The sequence below is a fragment of the Cryptomeria japonica genome, chromosome 11, assembly GCF_030272615.1.
Source record: "Cryptomeria japonica chromosome 11, Sugi_1.0, whole genome shotgun sequence".
NCBI classification, from domain to species: domain Eukaryota; kingdom Viridiplantae; phylum Streptophyta; class Pinopsida; order Cupressales; family Cupressaceae; genus Cryptomeria; species Cryptomeria japonica.
Genome location: NC_081415.1, coordinates 365,896,298 through 365,915,868, shown reverse-complemented (window position 1 = coordinate 365,915,868; position 19,571 = coordinate 365,896,298). Strand labels below are relative to the sequence as shown.

Sequence of the window (19,571 nt, the reverse complement as noted above, 5' to 3'; positions counted from 1 at the left end):
CTCTGATATGATCTTGGGGATTTGTGTTACCATCATATTTGCCAAATTTTGGGATCTCCACTCATGAAGGAAATGGAGGCATGTAAATGTTTTTGTCAAATAGAAATGGGCATATTGTATCCAAAGAATATTGTTTTGGGGATTTATCCTTGTTTTTTCAGTTCTGTGATCTCAGTCCGTAAGGTTTGTAACTGTTTGTTTACCATTGCTAAGGGTGTTTCTTCCTCTTTAGTGATGAGAGTCGCAACGTCATAACCAGTAGCAAGTTTAGCTCCTTGTTTTGTTAGCTCTAGAAAATAGTCTTCTTTTTCTCTAGCCATGATAACCTTCATTATTTTTTGGAAATCTTTATTCGTTTGAAATTTATGTATATCGATTTCTGGAGGTTCAGAGGCTTCAGATTCACTTGATGTGGAATCGCTGTTGGTATCATGGATATTGACATCGTCATAAGTTTTATGTTTAGCAGATTGTCTTTCTTGTTTTGTTCCAAATATAGTGGGAGACAAGGACTGATCATAAATTGGGACATCTGATGTTGAAGGTTTATCGGTGAGAGGATCCCTTATGTAAAATGGATTATTTTGATATGAAAAGGATTCCCCTTTGCCTTTGGCAACCTTCTTACGAGAACGTCTGGTTTGAATATGCATTTTTATTGACTGATGTGACCTAAAGTTGTTTGTGATGCATAAGTCAAGATCAAATGTGGAGCTACTTGTTCGGTTAACGTATTGATTGAGAGAAGCAACTAAGATTTAGTCTGGTTTCACAAAAGATCTATCATGTGTAAGACATTTATCTAAGCTGATTCGAGAGAAGTGACTAAGACTCGGTTTGGTTTTAGGAACGATCTATCCTATGTACGATGTTATCTAAGTGACTTAAGTTTGATAAATGGTTGATTGAACTAGCTGAAAAATGATCGACAAAACTGTGCAACACAAATGGCAGAGGTACATTGTTTTGATCTGTTTATGCTCAGAATGATGATAACTAGTTTTATGCTCGTTGTAGACTGTTTTAGGCAAGGTTGACTGTTCTGAACTGATAAAATCAGAGATTCATACGACAGGTTTTACAGGACCAGACGAGAGTTTAATAGCTCCAGGATGATATTAGCAGTATTTCATTCGAGTTGTTGTCTAAGACCGTACAACAGATGGGTATGTATGAAATGAAAAACTGATCAATGCAATGGTTTATCGTACAACACATGATGCAGGCTCAAACAACAGTTCCCTAAACAGGATGACAGATAATCAAGTATCGTATGACACAAAATGCAGGCTCAAACGACAGACTACTAGGATTGATGGAATCTCATACGAAAATATGTATGTAGCAGGACGATAAATTAGAAGACTTGTACGACTGTTTACTGGACATAAGCTAAATTTTGAGTTTTCAATGACTGAGTATGGCCAGTTTTGAGGCGGACTGAGTTTTCACTTACTGACAATGACCAGTTTAGAGGTGGATTGAGTTTTTGACAGCTAAGATAGACTAGTTTGTGACACAGACAAAGTTTCGACTAGGATAGACTAGTTTTGACACACACAGAGTTTCAACTAGGATAGACTAGTTTTTGACACAGATAGAGTTTTGACTAGGATATACTAGTTTTGACACGGACAAAGTTCTGATCATTGAGTTGTTTATTGTTTTCTCCAGTTTTGGTATTTCAATTTTAGTTTCAGGGATGAAAACACAGAAAACACGTAATATGAATAATAACTTCAATCACAACATGCAAACCCTATGGAAATTGGTGAGAGAAGAAAACCTTTGCTTGTAGACTCGGGTACACACCCAATAGCTAATCAGAATACGACTGTTGAGTCTCACGCAATGGATTCTATACACCATATTAGTCGACTCCAAACACTAATGGGGGCACGAAATGACAAGTATCTTGGGAGAGTTACTATCTCTCTTGCACAAGGATTATTCCCCCTTTCAGAGGTGAACCGAGGCTTCTAATTTTAATTAGAACTAGTAAGGGATCCGTTCGGCGCGTCGAGGTATAAACTCAATTAAGAGGTCTCCCAGCCTTGAAAACCAAGGTTTAATATACTCGAGGGTACAAAGGAGAGTTATTCTCGAGCACTGTCGTTGACTTGATTTTCATCAAATCACATTTATTTTATAGTGGGTTGGAGTACTTGGTGTTTAGCCGTTCCCACTTGGGTAGTTCCCCTCTCACCGACCGTAATGGCTATAGAGTTATTAGCTCCTTAGGAGGGCAGGCCCGCTAAAGATATACAAATCTCATACTTAAAGAAAACGCCCCAAGGGTCTGGATTTCTGATTGTCTATAAAGACAAGAGCATACTCTCCTACCTCTCAGAATTTTCTTAAAACACAAAATACATATTTTTTCTTTAACCAGATAGCAATTTAGGTGCCTAAAAATGAATTTAAAGGATACACGATGTTTGGTCGATTCTCCTCAGGCAACCTGCAAAGACAACGAATCAGTAGTCATATTGTCTTTGTGCGAGAAGCATATTCTTTGACATGCGTTCTGCAAAAACTGATTAAGCTGTAAAAATATCTCAGATAGACAGATAACAAGCCAGGGTTAGCGTCAGTATAATCAAAATTGAATAGAGAGCCTAAAGAATGAAATTTGCTTTTTTTACCCAAAAAATACAGATTCGTATGATAATCTGTACTAGATCGTATGATAATTGCAGTTTGTCATTCTGGCATGTGGGATATGTCATACGATATTTTGTTGCAACTGTACGGATGAAAATCCAAAAAAATAAGAATTTGAAAAATAAAATAAAAAATTAGTTTCCAAGGCCGAAAAAATGTAGTCTTCAGTCCCACGGTGGGCGCCAGAAATGTGTGTGTGAAAAGTGGAATAAGTCTCTGTAAGCTGCAAGACATAACACTTCAATTATGTCATTACATGTATGGTTAGACAGATATAAGCATGAATATGAAAACCATAACAAATCGACTAATTGCCTTCTAAAAGATGTGAGTATTGTTGGTATTGTTGGTATGGTTTTGTCATTGATGTCAACACCTACTAAACACTTATCAACTCTGGCACTTTGGAGAATCAACAACATTCACCGGCAAGCAAGTGACTCATGCACAGTCATTGGTATCTGGTACACCGGCAAGATATAATGATCACCGACACTTGGAATGATATGGAAAACACATGGTTATGTCGAAGACATCGTTTGAACATCTTGTCCTGGAGTTTTGTTCATTGGTATATTCATATTTGCATATTTGTTGTTACTGACAAATAGGTCCAGGGTTACACCGGCAGGTTTATCTTTTCCAGATCAGCATGGCACGCTATGGAGATGATTAATTATTGTTGTAAATGCATTAAGCCGACATGTTCAATCGGTTATTGCATCGGATATTGTATTGTTTGTAAAATGTTTTTATTGTAATATCTTGTAGAGTCGACCTACTAAAATTGGTCTTAGGTTATGGTATAAATGTAAGATCTTTTTTGTAAGATCAGATGTAAAATACAAAAAAGGATTGTGTGAAGGTATATGCGAGAATAAGCAGAGCTATACACGCAGACATCATTTGAAGATTGAAGGAAGGGTTTTTGTGAAGACAATTAGAACTACACCGATACTGAATCCAGCATATGAAGATGCTATTTTGTGCAGTACATTCTTATTGGATTTAACCATCCAACTGTAGTCAGTGTGACTCCCATTTTGTGATTGAGCAGTGAGCTCTAGGCGCTTGGCCTTTCTGCATGTGCATACCCCATTTATGTACACTTACTATCTGCAGTAGTATCATCTGATTGTGGGTAAGGTTTCCCACCGTGGCTTTTCCCCTTACAGGGTTTCCACGTACAAATATTGGTGTTATGTGTTGTGGATGACTTTGTCTTTATGTTTCATGCACTAATCCTTACCGGTATAGCAATTAACTATTAAATCTGTCTACCGACATATTAAACTAGTTTACCAGTATCAAGCATTAAGTTGGTTAATTTTTTTTTGGTTTGAATTTATTTGACAATTGATTCACCCCCCCCTCTCAGTTGTCTCCGGGACCTAACAAGTATAAGATTTCTCTCAGATTTGTATAAGCAATACCAGTGACTAGACTACACCAAGACAAATGATTTAATCTATATGAGCATGATATTAAGCTAAATGGATGCAAGATGAATGAAAGATTCAAGCAATATAGATTTCAAGCAATATGGATTCAAGCAATATGGATTCAAGCAATCATGAATTCAAACAATCATGAAAATATGCAAAAAGAAATTAAACTAAGATGCAATAATCTTAAAAAAGCAAGCACAATAATCTTCAATGACTCCAGAGCAAAAAGTGTATAATAATAAATCTCCAGGGTGTTTTGAATGAGAGTTGAAGGCCGGATTTATAGAGAATCACAAGAGAGATAAAGAAAAAGCACAATTAGGATTAATTGAAATAATTGAGAAATCAGATTCAGTTAACCTTGAGATAGATTCCAATTATATTTTAATTGAAATGCAATCAGAAAAGAAGTTTGAGTTTGCATTAGAAATAAGAATTAATTAATTCCATGCACTTGAGATAAAAATAGGTAATTCTTTGATTTATTCAAGAAAAGAGTCTTTTCAATGCAACCGAAGTTCTTTTCTCAAAAGCTTTGAGTTCCAATTTTAGAGAATGATTAAATTCATTTAATTGCTTTTTCTGATTTCAGGTTAATCTCAATTTAGAAGAATATCTCAAGTTTGATTTCTCTCAATTCAATTCTTTTCTTTTATTTTCAATTTAACTCTTGCTTTGTGATTAATTCCTCTTTTGTAGTAAATTAATTTCTTTTTTATGATTAATGGCAAATTTATTAATTAATTAAATATGCTATTTAATAAATTAAATAGGATGTCCAAGGGGTTGAGCTTAACTGGTTAAAACACTATGTTCTCACTGTGGAGACCCAAGTTCAATTCCCAATAGGGACATCTGAAGTGGAATTCTAAGTTGTGACTCTTGGCCTTCCATAGGATGGACAAGGTCTTGGGGTCAATCTAATCAAACATAATAATAATAATAATAATAATAATAATAATAATAATAATAATAATAATTCAAAGATATGTAATGGGGATGGGGCCCCTACTGTGTCCCCACTGGTTCATAGCTCCAGTCAAAAGCTATTCAGGCTTTGGCCAAATACCGATCAAAAAATAAATAAATTAAATAGGATAATTGATCAAAATGATTTTCTTGGAATGATTTAATTAATTAAATAAATATTTAATGAATATAGAGTAATTGACTTGCCATGTGACATTTGATGATTGAAGGATTAATTAATTGTGTGCTCAAAATTGATTTAATTGCCTTTGGTTAGGACCTTGGTGATGTTGTCGAAATTAGGGGCCCATGGTTTAGGTGACCATTTTTAGGGTATTACAATTTCGACCAAATTCATTGATTGACGATTTGTGTCCTCATTCATATGCCATTGATCAGTATCAAGATAGCAAATTCATTTGAAACTAAGGGCATAGTAGAGGTAGCGCTATCATTTGTTTGTGTGAACTGAAGTGGTTTTGTGCATTTCTGCAAGTAAAGTTGTCACTGTGATATCCAAGGTCGAAGTCACCTTATTTTGAAGATTTTCATATGATCAAGCAATCAACCATTTAGATGTATGTATGTGGTCACAATAAATAAATTTTGATATATGAGTTTACTTTGGAACTACATGACAAATCTAAGACAAGTTTTCCATTTTGTAAGGAATCAGGCTTCATGATGTGACTGATTTTGTTTTCTTTATGAGGGTTTTTGTTCATTTTATTATATTATGGTGATCATTGCTCACTATGGGTCAGGTTTATAACTTAAGGATTTTAGTTTATCTTAAGTAATCGATTATTTATTTGCAAGTGAATGTCAACATCATGACACTAATTTGAACAATCTTCGCAGGTGTACAATGGCAAGAGCAAGGCAAGCTCTCATTAAGAAGGAAGATAGTGCTTCACATCATGTCTCAAGCTCAAACAAGGTGTCGAATACAATGGCACAATTTGTATAAGGCACTGACATTGCATTGTCAAGTCACAAGAATACAAAAAGAGAAGTGGGATTGATGCACTTCGAGGCACGATGAGGATCTAGTGTAGGCGAGACAAGGTCTGCATCGAATACAACATCAAGGCACAAGATAAGCATCGACATCACACACTCAGGATGAAATTTTTACAATTTTGAATTTCCTTCGGAAATCGAAGAATCATTGCCAGTATAGCTAGATGAAAGCTCAAGAATGCACAAGATCAAGACAAAAGATAGTTTCAGAAGAGCTAATCAAAGTTAGAAGATCAACATGAACAGAGTCATCATCACATCAAGTGCTCACAAATGTTGAGTACCAAGAGATATGCCACGTTCAATTGCACAAATGTGATGAGTTACGAGAATAAGCTAAGGTGGCGCCTAGTTATCATTACATCCAATCACATCATTTTGTGATAAGGCGTCCGGATTCAATGCATCTAGCCAATTCATCAAAGAAGATAACTACTACATGGGCACAAAGTTCGATGTACCTACCACCGCCACCTATTGGTTGAATTTTCTAAGAAGGGCATGTGTCTCAATAAATGTAATTGTATCATTGGTCAAGCATTAAATGCTTTGCAATAAGGTTTATATCTTGTAATCTTGGCCATTGATCTCAAATCGATCTGAGCCACTGAAATGTAATGAGAGCACTATAAAAGGCCTTACTTCTTCATTTTTAAGGGGATAATTACTAGTTCAAGAATATTTAGTAGTTAGAGTAGAGTAGATTAGGAGAAGGCAAAGATTGTTGCCAAGATATTGTTGTAAGAAGCATGTAAACTTCATTGAAGATATGGTGAAATTGATATGTTGATTCAACAATTTGTATGATCTCTACTTCTCATTTTAATTTTATGTTGTTTAGATGAATGGACGAACTATGTACATGATCAATGGTGAAATTCTTATGTCCATACTACTAGCAGTTTGGTGATTGTAGACTTTCCTTGCATAGTCAACTGGAATCATTCAGTAAAGCTTAACTTCAATTATCATTCCTTTATTGATATGCATCAACTTGATGGTGTCTATTCTTGTGGTGATGATTTGAAAATCCTAAAGCTATACTTAGAAGATTGCACTAGTCCTGTGGAGATGTTGACTGCATGTCGAAGCAAGACTTGTTGAGTTTCATCATAGATCATCCATTTCTCTTGCATTCCTAGAGTTAGATTAGTTTCCTCAACCCTCATCTTTTTTCCTTTTTTAATCAAATCAAGTGAATCCCACGTTCCAACATCATTTGAGCATTTAGGTATTCAACGCAAGTCCACTCATAGGTACAACAAATCACATCAATACCATTGAAGCTATCCAACAAGTCAAGACCTGACATAAAAGAACCTTGAAGTCATCTCAAGTGATCCTTATGCCAATCTTCAATATTTGAGAGTCTTTACTCAAGAGAGGATAGAGTATTCAATACTTTATTCTGTGTTCGATGGTGCATCAAAACACCATCAACAGTTATGATGATGGACACTTCTTGGAGTCCTGGGAGTTGAGGATATAAATTGATGACACAAGTCAGTTTGTTACAATCAGAGTGGCACAACCTTAACATGGTGGTTTTTCCCCGAGATTGACTTGGAATTCTGAAATCATAGGGAATTCAATGGTGGTTGTGAATATTTATGTTGAATTCTTTTAGATGATCATTCAAATGATTTTAAGAAGGAATCAAGAGATGACAATACTAGATGATGAGTTCAGTATAAGATCATGACAACCTCAAAGATTGGTATGAGATTCTGGTGCTAATTCCTTGAGGACAAGCAAATTTTGGGTGGGAGGACTTGTAATGTCCTCTTTTGGCTTAAGATATAATTAAATAATTAAAAGTATGTTTGATTATTTAATAAGCCATTAATACAATTATTTAATATTATTTCTTTAAAAAAGTACATCATAAGGATAATATTATATAATTACTTAAGTTACTCAATTAAGTGTGACATCAAATTAAGTCACATTTAGTTCAAAAGTGAAATAAAAGAAAAAAATAAATGAAGAGGCAAGAGGTAATGGAAGGCCAAGGGACATTCAAAAGTTATGAAAGAGGATTAAGATGTTTGTTTGAGGAAGTTGGGTTGATTTATTTCTTGGTTGTAACCTTGTGAGGTTCTGGAGATTGGACTTGGTCCATATTAACCTTCTTGAGGACAAAATACCTCTTGAAGAAGACTAGCTACGGTGGTGAAAGATCTACTCTCGCTAGTGTTGAAGATAATAGATTGATCTGCTGTTGGTATGTGGATTTCCAATCCTTCTATACATCTTGTAATTGTGATTGGGAGGTTTCTTGTGCATCCAATCGTTCTGTGGCTACGATTGGGAAGATAATATTGTTGTTATTCTACTAAAGGTTGTAATGATTTATCTATTTTGACAATAATATTCATATTTAATTTTAGACCTCTATTTCAGTCTGATATAATATGATTTTCAATATAATCTGTTGAATGAATATATATCAATTTTTATGCAAACTGTTTATTTAAATTACTTTGAAACATTTGGTAAAATATGGAGCAAACATCCATAGGGGATATTTCAGCACATGGGAAGGAAGATACTATGAAGGTTGCCTCAGCGTCTTTCCAAGAGAGAGTCAACCAGGAGGATTTTTCGCGTTTGATTAAGATTATGGGCAATAGCTCTACTTTGTTCTCTAAAACTGATGGCAAAATAATTTTAGATAAGGGGTAGGGGATTGGCTTTTTCCTTCATCACTATCTATTGGGAGCCATGTAATTGCTATGTAATATGGTTAGTGTGTTGGTCTATTCAGTATCCTCAAGATATGAAGAATATGTTATGTAATATTTTCGAGTTTAATATAGGGATCTATCCCCATGGATGCGCCTATTCTGGCTCCAAAACCGCAGTGTCATACGACCGGTAACTTTTGTGTTATACAAATAGAATAACTGTAGAATAGGCACAAAATGGCTGCATAGCTCAAAAGAATAGCTAGGACCGTTGTCCCCCATTATTGTATAACACAAAAGTTATCAGTGTACGATAGCGCCGTTTTGGAATCAAAATAGCTACAACCCTATCCCCATAAGATAACACTTATCTAAAAATAAATAAAAAAATAATATCTATTAACATTTTTAGATGGATGTCTTTAATATTTATAAATAAATAAATATTTAATAATAACATATAACATGGAAAAAATACTTTATGACTTGATGCATAATATAGATGTACATAAGTACATATAGGGGAAAGGACCCAGTAGTCGTGCACCCTAACTTCACGCTTCTCAAAATCCTACTTGGAAATTTCGAATCACTCCGATTTTTTTACAGCAGCTTACTTGGCAAGTCCCCTGCTTATAACTAAGGTTTCAGGGCCACATCATCAAATATGATGCCACATCAGCATGCTTTTTGCCAAGGTGTCCAAAACAGCCCCAAAAAAAAGTGAGACCAACAGGCGTGCATTAGAGACCCCAATAGTTGTGCAGCCGATGTGGCATCACCTAATTGGTTACTTTTTACAATATTAGTACATTTCTTAACAACTATTGGTACATTTCCTAACAACTGTTGGTACATTTCCTAACAAAAATTGATATTTTTTGTTTCAAACAATAGGTTTTATTTGTTCAATTTTTGGAACAAAAAGTATCAACAACCCTCACAACAATTGGAACATGCTCAACTACTGGGTCCTTTCCCCTAATATTATTGTGAGTTCGCTTTTTAAGTCCATAGCTTATGACAATGGAATTTAAAACTTAAGTTATTTGCTTTTTAAATGATCACGAATCTTTACCGAATTAGAAGTTAGATGCGACAAGTGTGATTACGAGGATGGATAAAAGAAAATGCAATGAAATATTTTTTTAACGACATCCTAAGAGACTAGGCAGTGTAGAGCAGGGGAGATGGTGATGTGGGTGTTCGGGTATGGGTCATTGATATGGTATGCGGGATTCGAGTACGAGCAGCGCCTGGTGGGGTACATACGAGGATATCGCCGTGTCTTCTATCAAGGCAGCACCGATCACAGGGGTACTCCCGCCTTCCCCGGCAGAACTGTCACTCTCGAGCCTCACCGCGACCCTGCTCACATTTGCGTCAGTCATTTATCTATAGTACTCAATCTTCGTACTATTTTCTTTTCGACTACCTTTTCTTGTTCAATACATAATCAATGGCGACCTTTCATGTGTTATTGAGTTGGATATGCCAATGTACAATTGTTGAATATGAATTTCACCTTTGCCTATATGCTGTACCAGTTCATTTGCCATTAAAATTCAACATACACAAGCCTGAAAAAGTGATGTATGTTAGAGCTATTACCTATTTATAAGGAAAAGATTCTAATTAATCTTGTATGAGTCCCATAAAAAAAGTTCCTGCAGATCTTCCATGGGACCATATCCTTAGTTTTTGCTTGTGAGATTTTATATTTGCTGCCATTTATTTATTTTGATGTCTTGGACTAGCCTTTGCAGAGATCAAAGCCACCTAGCACATTAGAAAGGAGCTACACTCCACGGATTCCCACTGTAATAGTTGCACACAACTCTATCCTTTGTCCACATTCTTGCTACATAGGTTTATTTGGTGCAACTAGACTTGTATTGTTCCTTATTTTAATAACAGATTAGTTGAACTTTTAGCTTAATTGCCTATGTTTTGGTGAACCCAAAATGACCCCTCTATTGGTGATTTTCAAATATAGATTTTTTTTGTTCCACCTTTACAAGGTTTAATCCTCCCCATCACCGTATTATTCCTTATTCTAATAACAGATTAGGGGAACTTTCAGGTTAATTGCATACATTTGGTGAATTCAAAGTGAATCTTTCATTGGTGATTTTCAAATATAGATTCTTTCATTCCACCTTTCCAGGATTATAATTCCTCTCTATCGCTCATTGACATGTCAGATCTGCAACTTGATTTTCTTTATGGCTATTTTCATGACAACTCAAATTCCCATATGCAACATGTCAGTTTAGTCACTAAAAAAATTCTACAACATGATTGGGCTAGGGAGGATGATTTAGAAGCTCACGATGATTTTGTCAATCACTATGCCCCTGCCTCCCCAATCAAATACTTCAATCATGTGCTCTTATCCATCCATCTTGAGTTTCCAACATCATCCATGTGAAAATTAGAAAAAGTTAAAAACTACTTCATGACATCAAAAAGGATTTTATGAACAATTTAAATGACAAACCTTTACAGTCCGTCACCAGAAACAGAAACAGTCAGGACATTCACAGATCATATGATGCACAAGCTAAACCAACATCACTCCACAATTGAATTGCCAAAACCATACAGCTAATTAGGGAACCAACCAATACCTATGCCTCCACACCCCATGTCCCATCACAAAATGGGTCACATAAATGAGACCCCATTGGGACCCCATTTCAGAATAAGCCCATAGGCCAAGTAGAGATAGGCTCCATAGTTCCTCTTATCGCATTTGACAACAATGATGATCCCATAGCACATATTAAAGACTTAACTTTTTTGAAAAAAGAGTGCTTACATTCAAATTCTTGAGCAAAATGCAAATTTTTCACAAAGATCTTTATCAATGAAGCCTAAGAATGGTATATCCAACACTCAACAATTTCCATACATTGAATTCCAAATTGAATCATTCCCAAGACATCACTTTGAGTTTTTGCGCATGTCAAGCAATACGATGATGAAATTGCTCACACTTTCATTATAAGGTGGAGATCTGCAAGTCTCAAAGGTTCAAAGCACAACACATCTTCAACAAGGAAGTCTTGTACTTTAACTTTATAAATGCCCACTTTAGACTCCAACATGGAGTTATTTCATTCAATCCTAGGTCCCTGGATGAGGTTATAGAACAAGAAAAAAGACAAAGCAGGTTTATGCCCCAAGACCATATGTTGGGTCTGATCAAGACAAAACTAAGTTGCTGGTTTGGGGGTCTGGGGGTTCAGGTTCGCAATACGATGGATTATTTTTCCCAAGTTCTGGTTTGGGTATGGTTGTATATATACATAAAATATTAAAATATTAAAAATATATAAATATAATATATTTAGTATAGATATAAATTTTATAATATAATATGTAGTTTTTTAATATATAATATATAAATATAATTTATTTTATGTTATATTTTATAATGTAATAATATAATATTTAGACTGCTGATATTTAAGCATGTAGGTTTGGCGAAGGGGAGGGAGAAAGTTGGTGAAGGGGAGGGAGAAAGTTGGTGCTAGGGGAGATGAAGGGTCACCCTCCATAGTCGTGTGTTCTTCCTTGCTTGGTTTTCCTTGGTGTCCTTGGACTATTGGGGGTACCTGTTGTGTTTCCTGTTTTTGGTTATGTTTTGTTTTGTGGGCTTTAGTAGAGTTCTTTAGTTAGTGTATATTATCTTATTTTGTGTCCCAGTGGTATTACTTTGAGCCTAGCTGTTTGTAGGCCTTTTGGGTCAGTTCCTTGAGAGGGGAGGTGAGAACAAGGGCAGGGTCCTTTGCTGCAGGTATGTCATATCTTACAGAAGGGGTTGGAGAAGGTGCAACTGCTCAAAAGAAAGTTGAAAGTGGTGGCAAATCCTATAAGTCTGCCCTGGTGTTTGATGAGAGTAGTGCCTGAAGGAGTGGTGTTCGTTGAAGATGGAAGGCTAGAGCAAGGAGGTTTTGAACAGGGTAATACCCTTGTTTGCACTTTGAAAGTATTCCCTAACGATGAAATGCTAAAGGCTATCGAGAATGAAGAAAATATGTTTAAAAATGTGGAGATACTCCTTGTCTGTTTGAGTAAAGACTTTATGTCCTTCGGCAAGTTTTTGATGATTGGGTCATTTTGGTTTGGGGAAAAAAACTAGTTTAATATGTGAATATGTGTAGGCTGATTGAGAAAGGGTTGCTTTTATTTGCTTTCAGAGTAATGGATGCAAAAGAGAGGCTACAAATGTTTGTTGGAATGCTCTTAGGGCTTTTCCATGGGATTTGCTGGTTCAAATAGAGGATGGTAATTTCAATTCTTCTCCTAGATGGATAGAAGTTTGTAGCTTGCTCCCTCACGCATGCTTTCTTTTGCGTTAGTTGCTTAAGCCATTGTGGGAGTTTATAAAAATTGAGGTCACTAAGGCCTCTTTACCTCATATATGAATGCAAGAGTTTTAATTTCTTTAGACCTGGCAAACCAATGCCTTCATTGAATTGTATTTTTACTGCATAGAAAGAGGTTTCATGCAAATTCAATGGTTTAGGTGGTCTTGGCTATGTTTACTTTTGCAGAGAGGATTGTCTTGTGAGAATGGACTGTCTTAGTCTTTAAAAACAAGAAGAATACATCAAAAGATAGAGGTAACATTGAAAAAGATGTTATTTTTTACGAAAATGATATTTCCCAAACTGATAGCATCCCAGTTAGCAATAAGGTTGCTGAATGGGATAATTTTGAATTTGAATACAAGTTGGTTATGCTGTTGTACCATATGAGTCAAATTGTAATCTTGATGGCATCCTAATGGCTAGTATTTGTGATGACATCCTAATGACTACTAATCCTGGTATTGATATTAAGAGTATGGTGACTGATGAATCCCTTAAAAGAATGGCTTGTCTGGAACATTCTTTGATTTGCCTAGGCCAAAGCTCCACTAGTATGGTTGTTAAGGGTTCTTAAAGGTCCTGTACTAAGAGACCCAACCATAATATTGATCCTTAAGGTGTTGAAGGCCCTAGACCTATGGCTTGTGAAAATAATGTTCAAGTTGCCTCTCTGTCACTTGCAGGCCTAAATGAAGGCAATAAAAAGGGTGTCAAATACCCCACATTTGAAAACTTGTGTAGGGAAAAGGGTTGTATCCCTAACTAGATTGCTTTTCTTTCTTTAGTGTTTTCATGTGAGTTTTAAGCTGGAATGTTAGAGGATTGGAAGCATCTGAAAGAAGATATGCTGTTAGATCTTTTTGTAGGTCAAATAATGACTTGGATATCCTTTTTCTTACAGAAGTTAAATCTGTGGAGTTTTCCTTGTTAAATGCTTTAAATCTTGTTCAGCCAAACTCTATTGTTGTTGCTTCTGGGCATGCTAAGGGGAGAAAGGGTTTTGTCATCTTGGTGAAAAATAAGTTGTCATAATTGTGGGTAAAGTATTCTCTCCCTGCTCAAGGATTATTTGAATTAAAATGTCTATTAATGTGAAGGAGTTTGGTTTATGTTTTTGTATGCATCAAATGACTGTAAGAAGAGATTGGGCCTTTGGATGTGGGTGTGCTCTAATTTGCCTAGGGCCCCTTGGGTTTTTGGTGGGGACTTCAATATGATTGAGAACAAAGATGACAAATTGGGAGTTTTGAAATTTGCCGGGAAAGATGATAAGTTTTTTTTCTAGTCTGATTTGAAGAGAAGGTTTTAATTCGTGCGACCCTTGTGATTGAGTGCAGTAAAAAATGTGGTAAATGCATTTGGTTTATTTGGTTTAATATGCTAAAAGAATAAGAGAGTTTTCCGCAGATTGGATAGATTTTATTTTAACAAATCATTTTTTAGTGTTATGCTTGTAAATGGTAAGAATCTGGTAAATGTGGTGCCTTTTCCATCGCCTGACTATCATCCTATGGAGTGTTTTATTGAGCTCAGTTTTCTCCTGTTCAGGTTAAGTCTTCTTTTCAACAGTTTAAGTTAACTATGTTCCTGCTGGAGGATAGTGTTGTTGTAATAGTATGCAAAGTTTGTGAAATATATACCAGGCTGAAGGAAGAGGCAAGTCTAATATTTTAATCTGGTTTGGGGTTGTGGAGGCTATTAAGATATTTTTAGGTTCTATGGGAAGAAGTTGGCAAGGAAGAGGGCTGTGTGGTTTAGGAAGGTGCAGGAGTTTGTTTGATGCTGAGAAAAAGACTCAAAGTCATCCCTGTAATAGTCTCATTCAGGTTAAAGTTGCAGATCTTAAGCACAAAATAAACGAAATGTTATTGATCCTGGATGTCCGCATGTCCTCCAAGTCATTAACCTCCTAAAGGGAGTTGAAGTGTGTATGAAAATTATCAAATCTGGACAGCATATGAAACACATTCTAACAAAATTCTCAATTAATTTACTGCCATTGGTCCATGAGGAATTGTGCCACAACCTGCTGCCATAGTTCCTCTCCAAGATCTCTGGTATAAGATTGAATAATCGTGTTTTTGAGGATGAGGACCAGATCAATAATACTTTTAAGTTTTAAGAGTTTTTATGAGGATCTTTTTACTTATGCTATCTTAGACTCTAATATTGTAAAGAATAGAGACACCACTGGAAAGAGTGTTACTAAGAAAATCAATGTTGCTTTAAACTTGGATGAGCTTTTTTCTTTGTATAAAGTTAAAATTGTTATTAGTTCTCTTATGAGAAAGTGTAATGTCCCGTTTTATTTTTGAAGACTAAAGTGGAGCAAAAAGAATTAAAATCAATTATTTAATATTATTACATAAAAATTAAATTAAAAGATAACATTAATAATAATTAATTAAAGTGACTTTAGGCTTAGTTTAATTAAATTAAAGTCACTTTATAATGCAACTGTTTGGGAAACTAGTAACTGAATATATATATTATAAAGAAGGCTCTGGAGATTGGAAAAGATATGGAATGATTTTATAATTTCTTCCGTTGATTTGAGATTTTTCTCAAATTTATCTTCTCAAGATGTGCTTGAGAATCCATTTTCAGCAGTGAAAGACTTTCTCTAGATGGCCTTGAAGTGATCATTTAGATTACATAGTTGGATTTAAAGTTAGATTGTAGAATAGAGGGATTTTTATGAAAACCTTTAGAGGCTAGAGATACAATTGATAGTTCAATCTCAAATTCGCAGAGAAATAATATTTTATTGGAGGAGTTTTTTTAATTTTTAAAAAGGGGGTAAAAATTTATTAACCAAAGAAGATCATTAGAAAGCAACAAGAGCCAACAAGTTCACTGGCAAGGCCCACAATACAAATAAAAACCACAAATCAAGAAACTCTTGAGACCCTCTCGCAGTCTCTCCTATCATCCAAAACTAGACATTCTAAAATTCTAGAATGCTTCGTGGCTAAATGTTCCCACTCTTCCACATTCCATATCCCCATCTGATTAGAGGCCCATTTCGCCAAACAATCCGCTTCCTTATTCCATTCTTGAGGAATTTGACAAAAGGTAATTGAATCCATAGAACTACAAAGATGTGCAATCTGCTTTACCACCAAGGCCAACTGCCAGCTCACTCTCGCCACTTGCCTCCTATACAACATATCAACCACAATTTGTGAATCAGATTCATAGATAACCTTTCTCTAGCCGAGAGCACAACTCTTCTCCAATGCATAAAGGACAGCTAGAGCTTCCATAAGTTGTTAGTATGTTGCCCTTTGTAAATAGAAAAGAAAAAGATTACAACTCCCGAGCTATCCCTACCAACCCTATTGATCCCAGCATGTCCTGGATTACCTCTAAAAGCGCCATCAATATTTATCTTTAGGACACTCAAAGGTGGAGGCAACCAACATCCGTCACACTGGATCTTTCTCTTGCCCTGCCGACGAGCCTTGGAAGAGGGTGGCCTTCCACTATTACCAACCAAAACCAACCTTTGAATGGTAGCACCATCATCAAGATCCATAGGAATGAACAAACCACATTTTGCAGATAAGGTCTTTTGAAGAGTACTTATAATTCTCATCTTGACTTGATGACTCATCATTTTCTTATCCTGGAAAAGCCTCTTGTTCCTCTCCAGTTAGATCTGCCATAGAATAAAGGAAGGACCTATATCCTAGGCAATATGGAGAAAGGGAGTCTTGGAAGGGGAGTTTCCCAAAAGACCCCAGAACTCAACCAAAGAAGAAGCATGGATACATGCCTTATTCCAAACTCCCCACCAGCAATGCCAAATTTCCCTAGAGAAGAGACACAAGAACTGTTGAATGTTCGGGCAATTGAGAGGGGGGGTGAATTAGTTGTCAATAATTTTTTTAAAAACTTTATTCACAGATCCAAAACAACTAATAGAATTAATAAAAGACAGATAAATATCCAAGCATATGCACATAACAGATCAAACACAAGAAACACCAGAATTTATGTGGAAAACCCAAGAAGGGAAAAACCACGAAGAATGCTAATTCTCAATATATAAACACCTGTTAAGGTGACACCGGTTAAGGTGATTTTTACAAAGGATGGCTCACTACCAAGATGCTCACTGCGGGAGGGCTCATTGCCCAGAAAGAAGCTCACTGCTGAAGATAAAAAGATAAAGAGAATCCACCATTGAAACACAGTCTGCACAACTATAACTGCTTCCGGTAACAATCAACAACACAACTCAACACATCAACTAGATTCTTTCAATCTCTCTTATCTTCAACACAAAAGCCACCCTCCAACTCATCCAGATCAAACTCCTACATATACTGTCTTTGGAGAAACATAATCCTCAATGTCGGCCAAGACAAAGATCTAAAATAGGTCTCCACTAAACATTCCAGTGGTGGGAAGGAAAGAGAAGTAGACCACATCACAACGTTCCTCATTGAACACATCAACGTGCTACAAACATCGCCAAAGCCGAACCTAAAACATTATCCACATACAACCGCCATATCACAATCTCGACTTCCGGATCAATCTGGTCCAATAATAGCATTGAATAATATTAGCGACACATCTTCCGAAAAGCCAGGACATCAGGAAATTTGAGAAACCTCCAAACACTCAATACCATCTCATACATACACTACTGCTCAACATACCACATCCAAACTTAATCTGGACCACAGGATTTGACATCAATGTCAACATATAACATAATGTTAACAATCTCCCCCTTTGTCATTGATGGCAACATCTATCAAGACAAAAATCATGATATCAACATACTCTCTCCCCCTTTGACAACAATGACAAAAGGTGGGTAACACCCCCCCTATGAAACTCACTCTTGCCCCCCCAAAGAGGAAGTCCCCAAGCATCAGTCCAGATAAGAATATGCAAGCTGCTCACCGGACCAATGCACATCAAAATGCATGTTAGTTCAAACTGGAAAGGGGTAATACCCCTAACTTGTGCCGAAGATACTCAAAATTATCTTTGCACAACGCTTTATAGAATATATCTGCAATCTGTTCCTTTGTGGGTACATACTCAAGTCCGACTTCATTGTCTAACACTTCTTCCCTCAAGAAATGATACCTAATAGATACATGCTTTGTTCTGGAATGTTGTACTGAATTCTTTGAAATATTATGGCACTGGTATTGTCACACATGATTGAGATAGGGTCATCAAACTTTACACTGATGTCCTTCAAAGTCTGCTTCATCCATAAGATCTGTGTGCAACATGAGGATACTGCAATGTACTTTGCTTCAGTTGTAGATAGAGACACGAAGTCTTATTTCTTACTTGACCAAGCAATGAACTGGGAGCCAAGAAAGAATGCTCCTCCACTTGTACTTTATCTGTCATAAACACTTCCGGCCCAGTCTGCATTTGTATAAGCTGACAAGGTAAAATCTGAGCTCCTGGGATACCACAAACCAAACTATTCTATGCCCTTTAGATATCTAAAAATCCTTTTTACTTCCACAACATGTGATTCTTTTGGTTCTTGCTAAAATTCGGCTGCCAAACATATTGCATACATGATATCTGGTCTAGTGGCAGTCAAATATAATAGTTCTCCAATAATTGACATGTATCGACTTGCATCTGCCTTAAGAGATTTGTCATCTTTGGTTAACTTACATCTGGTGGTCATAGGTGTACACACCGGTTTGGAGTTCTCCAACCCAAACTTCTTCAACAACTCCTTGATGTACTTAGACTGAGAAATGAAAATTCCTTTATCATTTTGATTAACTTGCAAAACAAGAAATTTAACTCACCAATCATGGACATCTCAAATTCTTTTTGCATCTCATTAGCAATTCTTCTGCACATACCTTCATTTCCTCCAAAGATTATATCACAACATACATTACAACAATTACAATTTTACCTGAATCTATCCTGAAGTATAAATTGCTATTAGGCGAACCCTTCTGAAATCCTTGATCAGTTAGGTACTTGTCTAATCTTCCATGCCAAGCTCTAGGGGCTTGTTTCAGTCCATACAAAGCCTTTTTCAATCTACAAACAATGTTTGGATCATCTCTCAACCTGAAACCTTTTGGTTGTTCAATGTAAACCGCGTCTTTCAATTCTCCATTCAAGAATGCTAATTTTACATCCATCTGATAGACCTTGAAGTCCTTGAATGCTATAAATGGCAAGAACATCCTTATTGCCTCCATCCAGGCAACCGGGGCATAAGTTTCATCAAAGTCAATGCCTTCAATCTGAGTATATGCTTTGCAACACAACCTTGCCTTGTTTCTCACAACCTTTCTATCTCCATCCAGCTTGTTCCAGAATACCCATTTAGTTCCAATTACATTCTTGTCTTTCAGTTTGTTGACTAATTCTTATGTCTGATTTTTCTC

At 36.1% G+C, this 19,571-nt stretch overlaps 1 protein-coding gene across 2 annotated transcripts in view; it reads left to right on the top strand.

Annotated features, from left to right (window-relative positions):
* The first annotated feature begins 9,922 nt into the window (after positions 1–9,922).
* LOC131049232 (gamma-glutamylcyclotransferase 2-3) overlaps positions 9,923–19,571 on the top strand; it is a 162,970-nt gene continuing 153,321 nt past the window's right edge. Inside the window, exon 1 of one of the 2 annotated variants that reach the window (XM_057983276.2) lies at positions 9,923–10,191. In XM_057983276.2, the coding sequence (XP_057839259.2) occupies positions 9,982–10,191 (210 nt within the window). In that variant the 5' untranslated portion in view covers positions 9,923–9,981. The remainder of the gene's footprint in view (positions 10,192–19,571) is intronic. The other variant, XM_057983277.2, reaches the window with a different exon arrangement.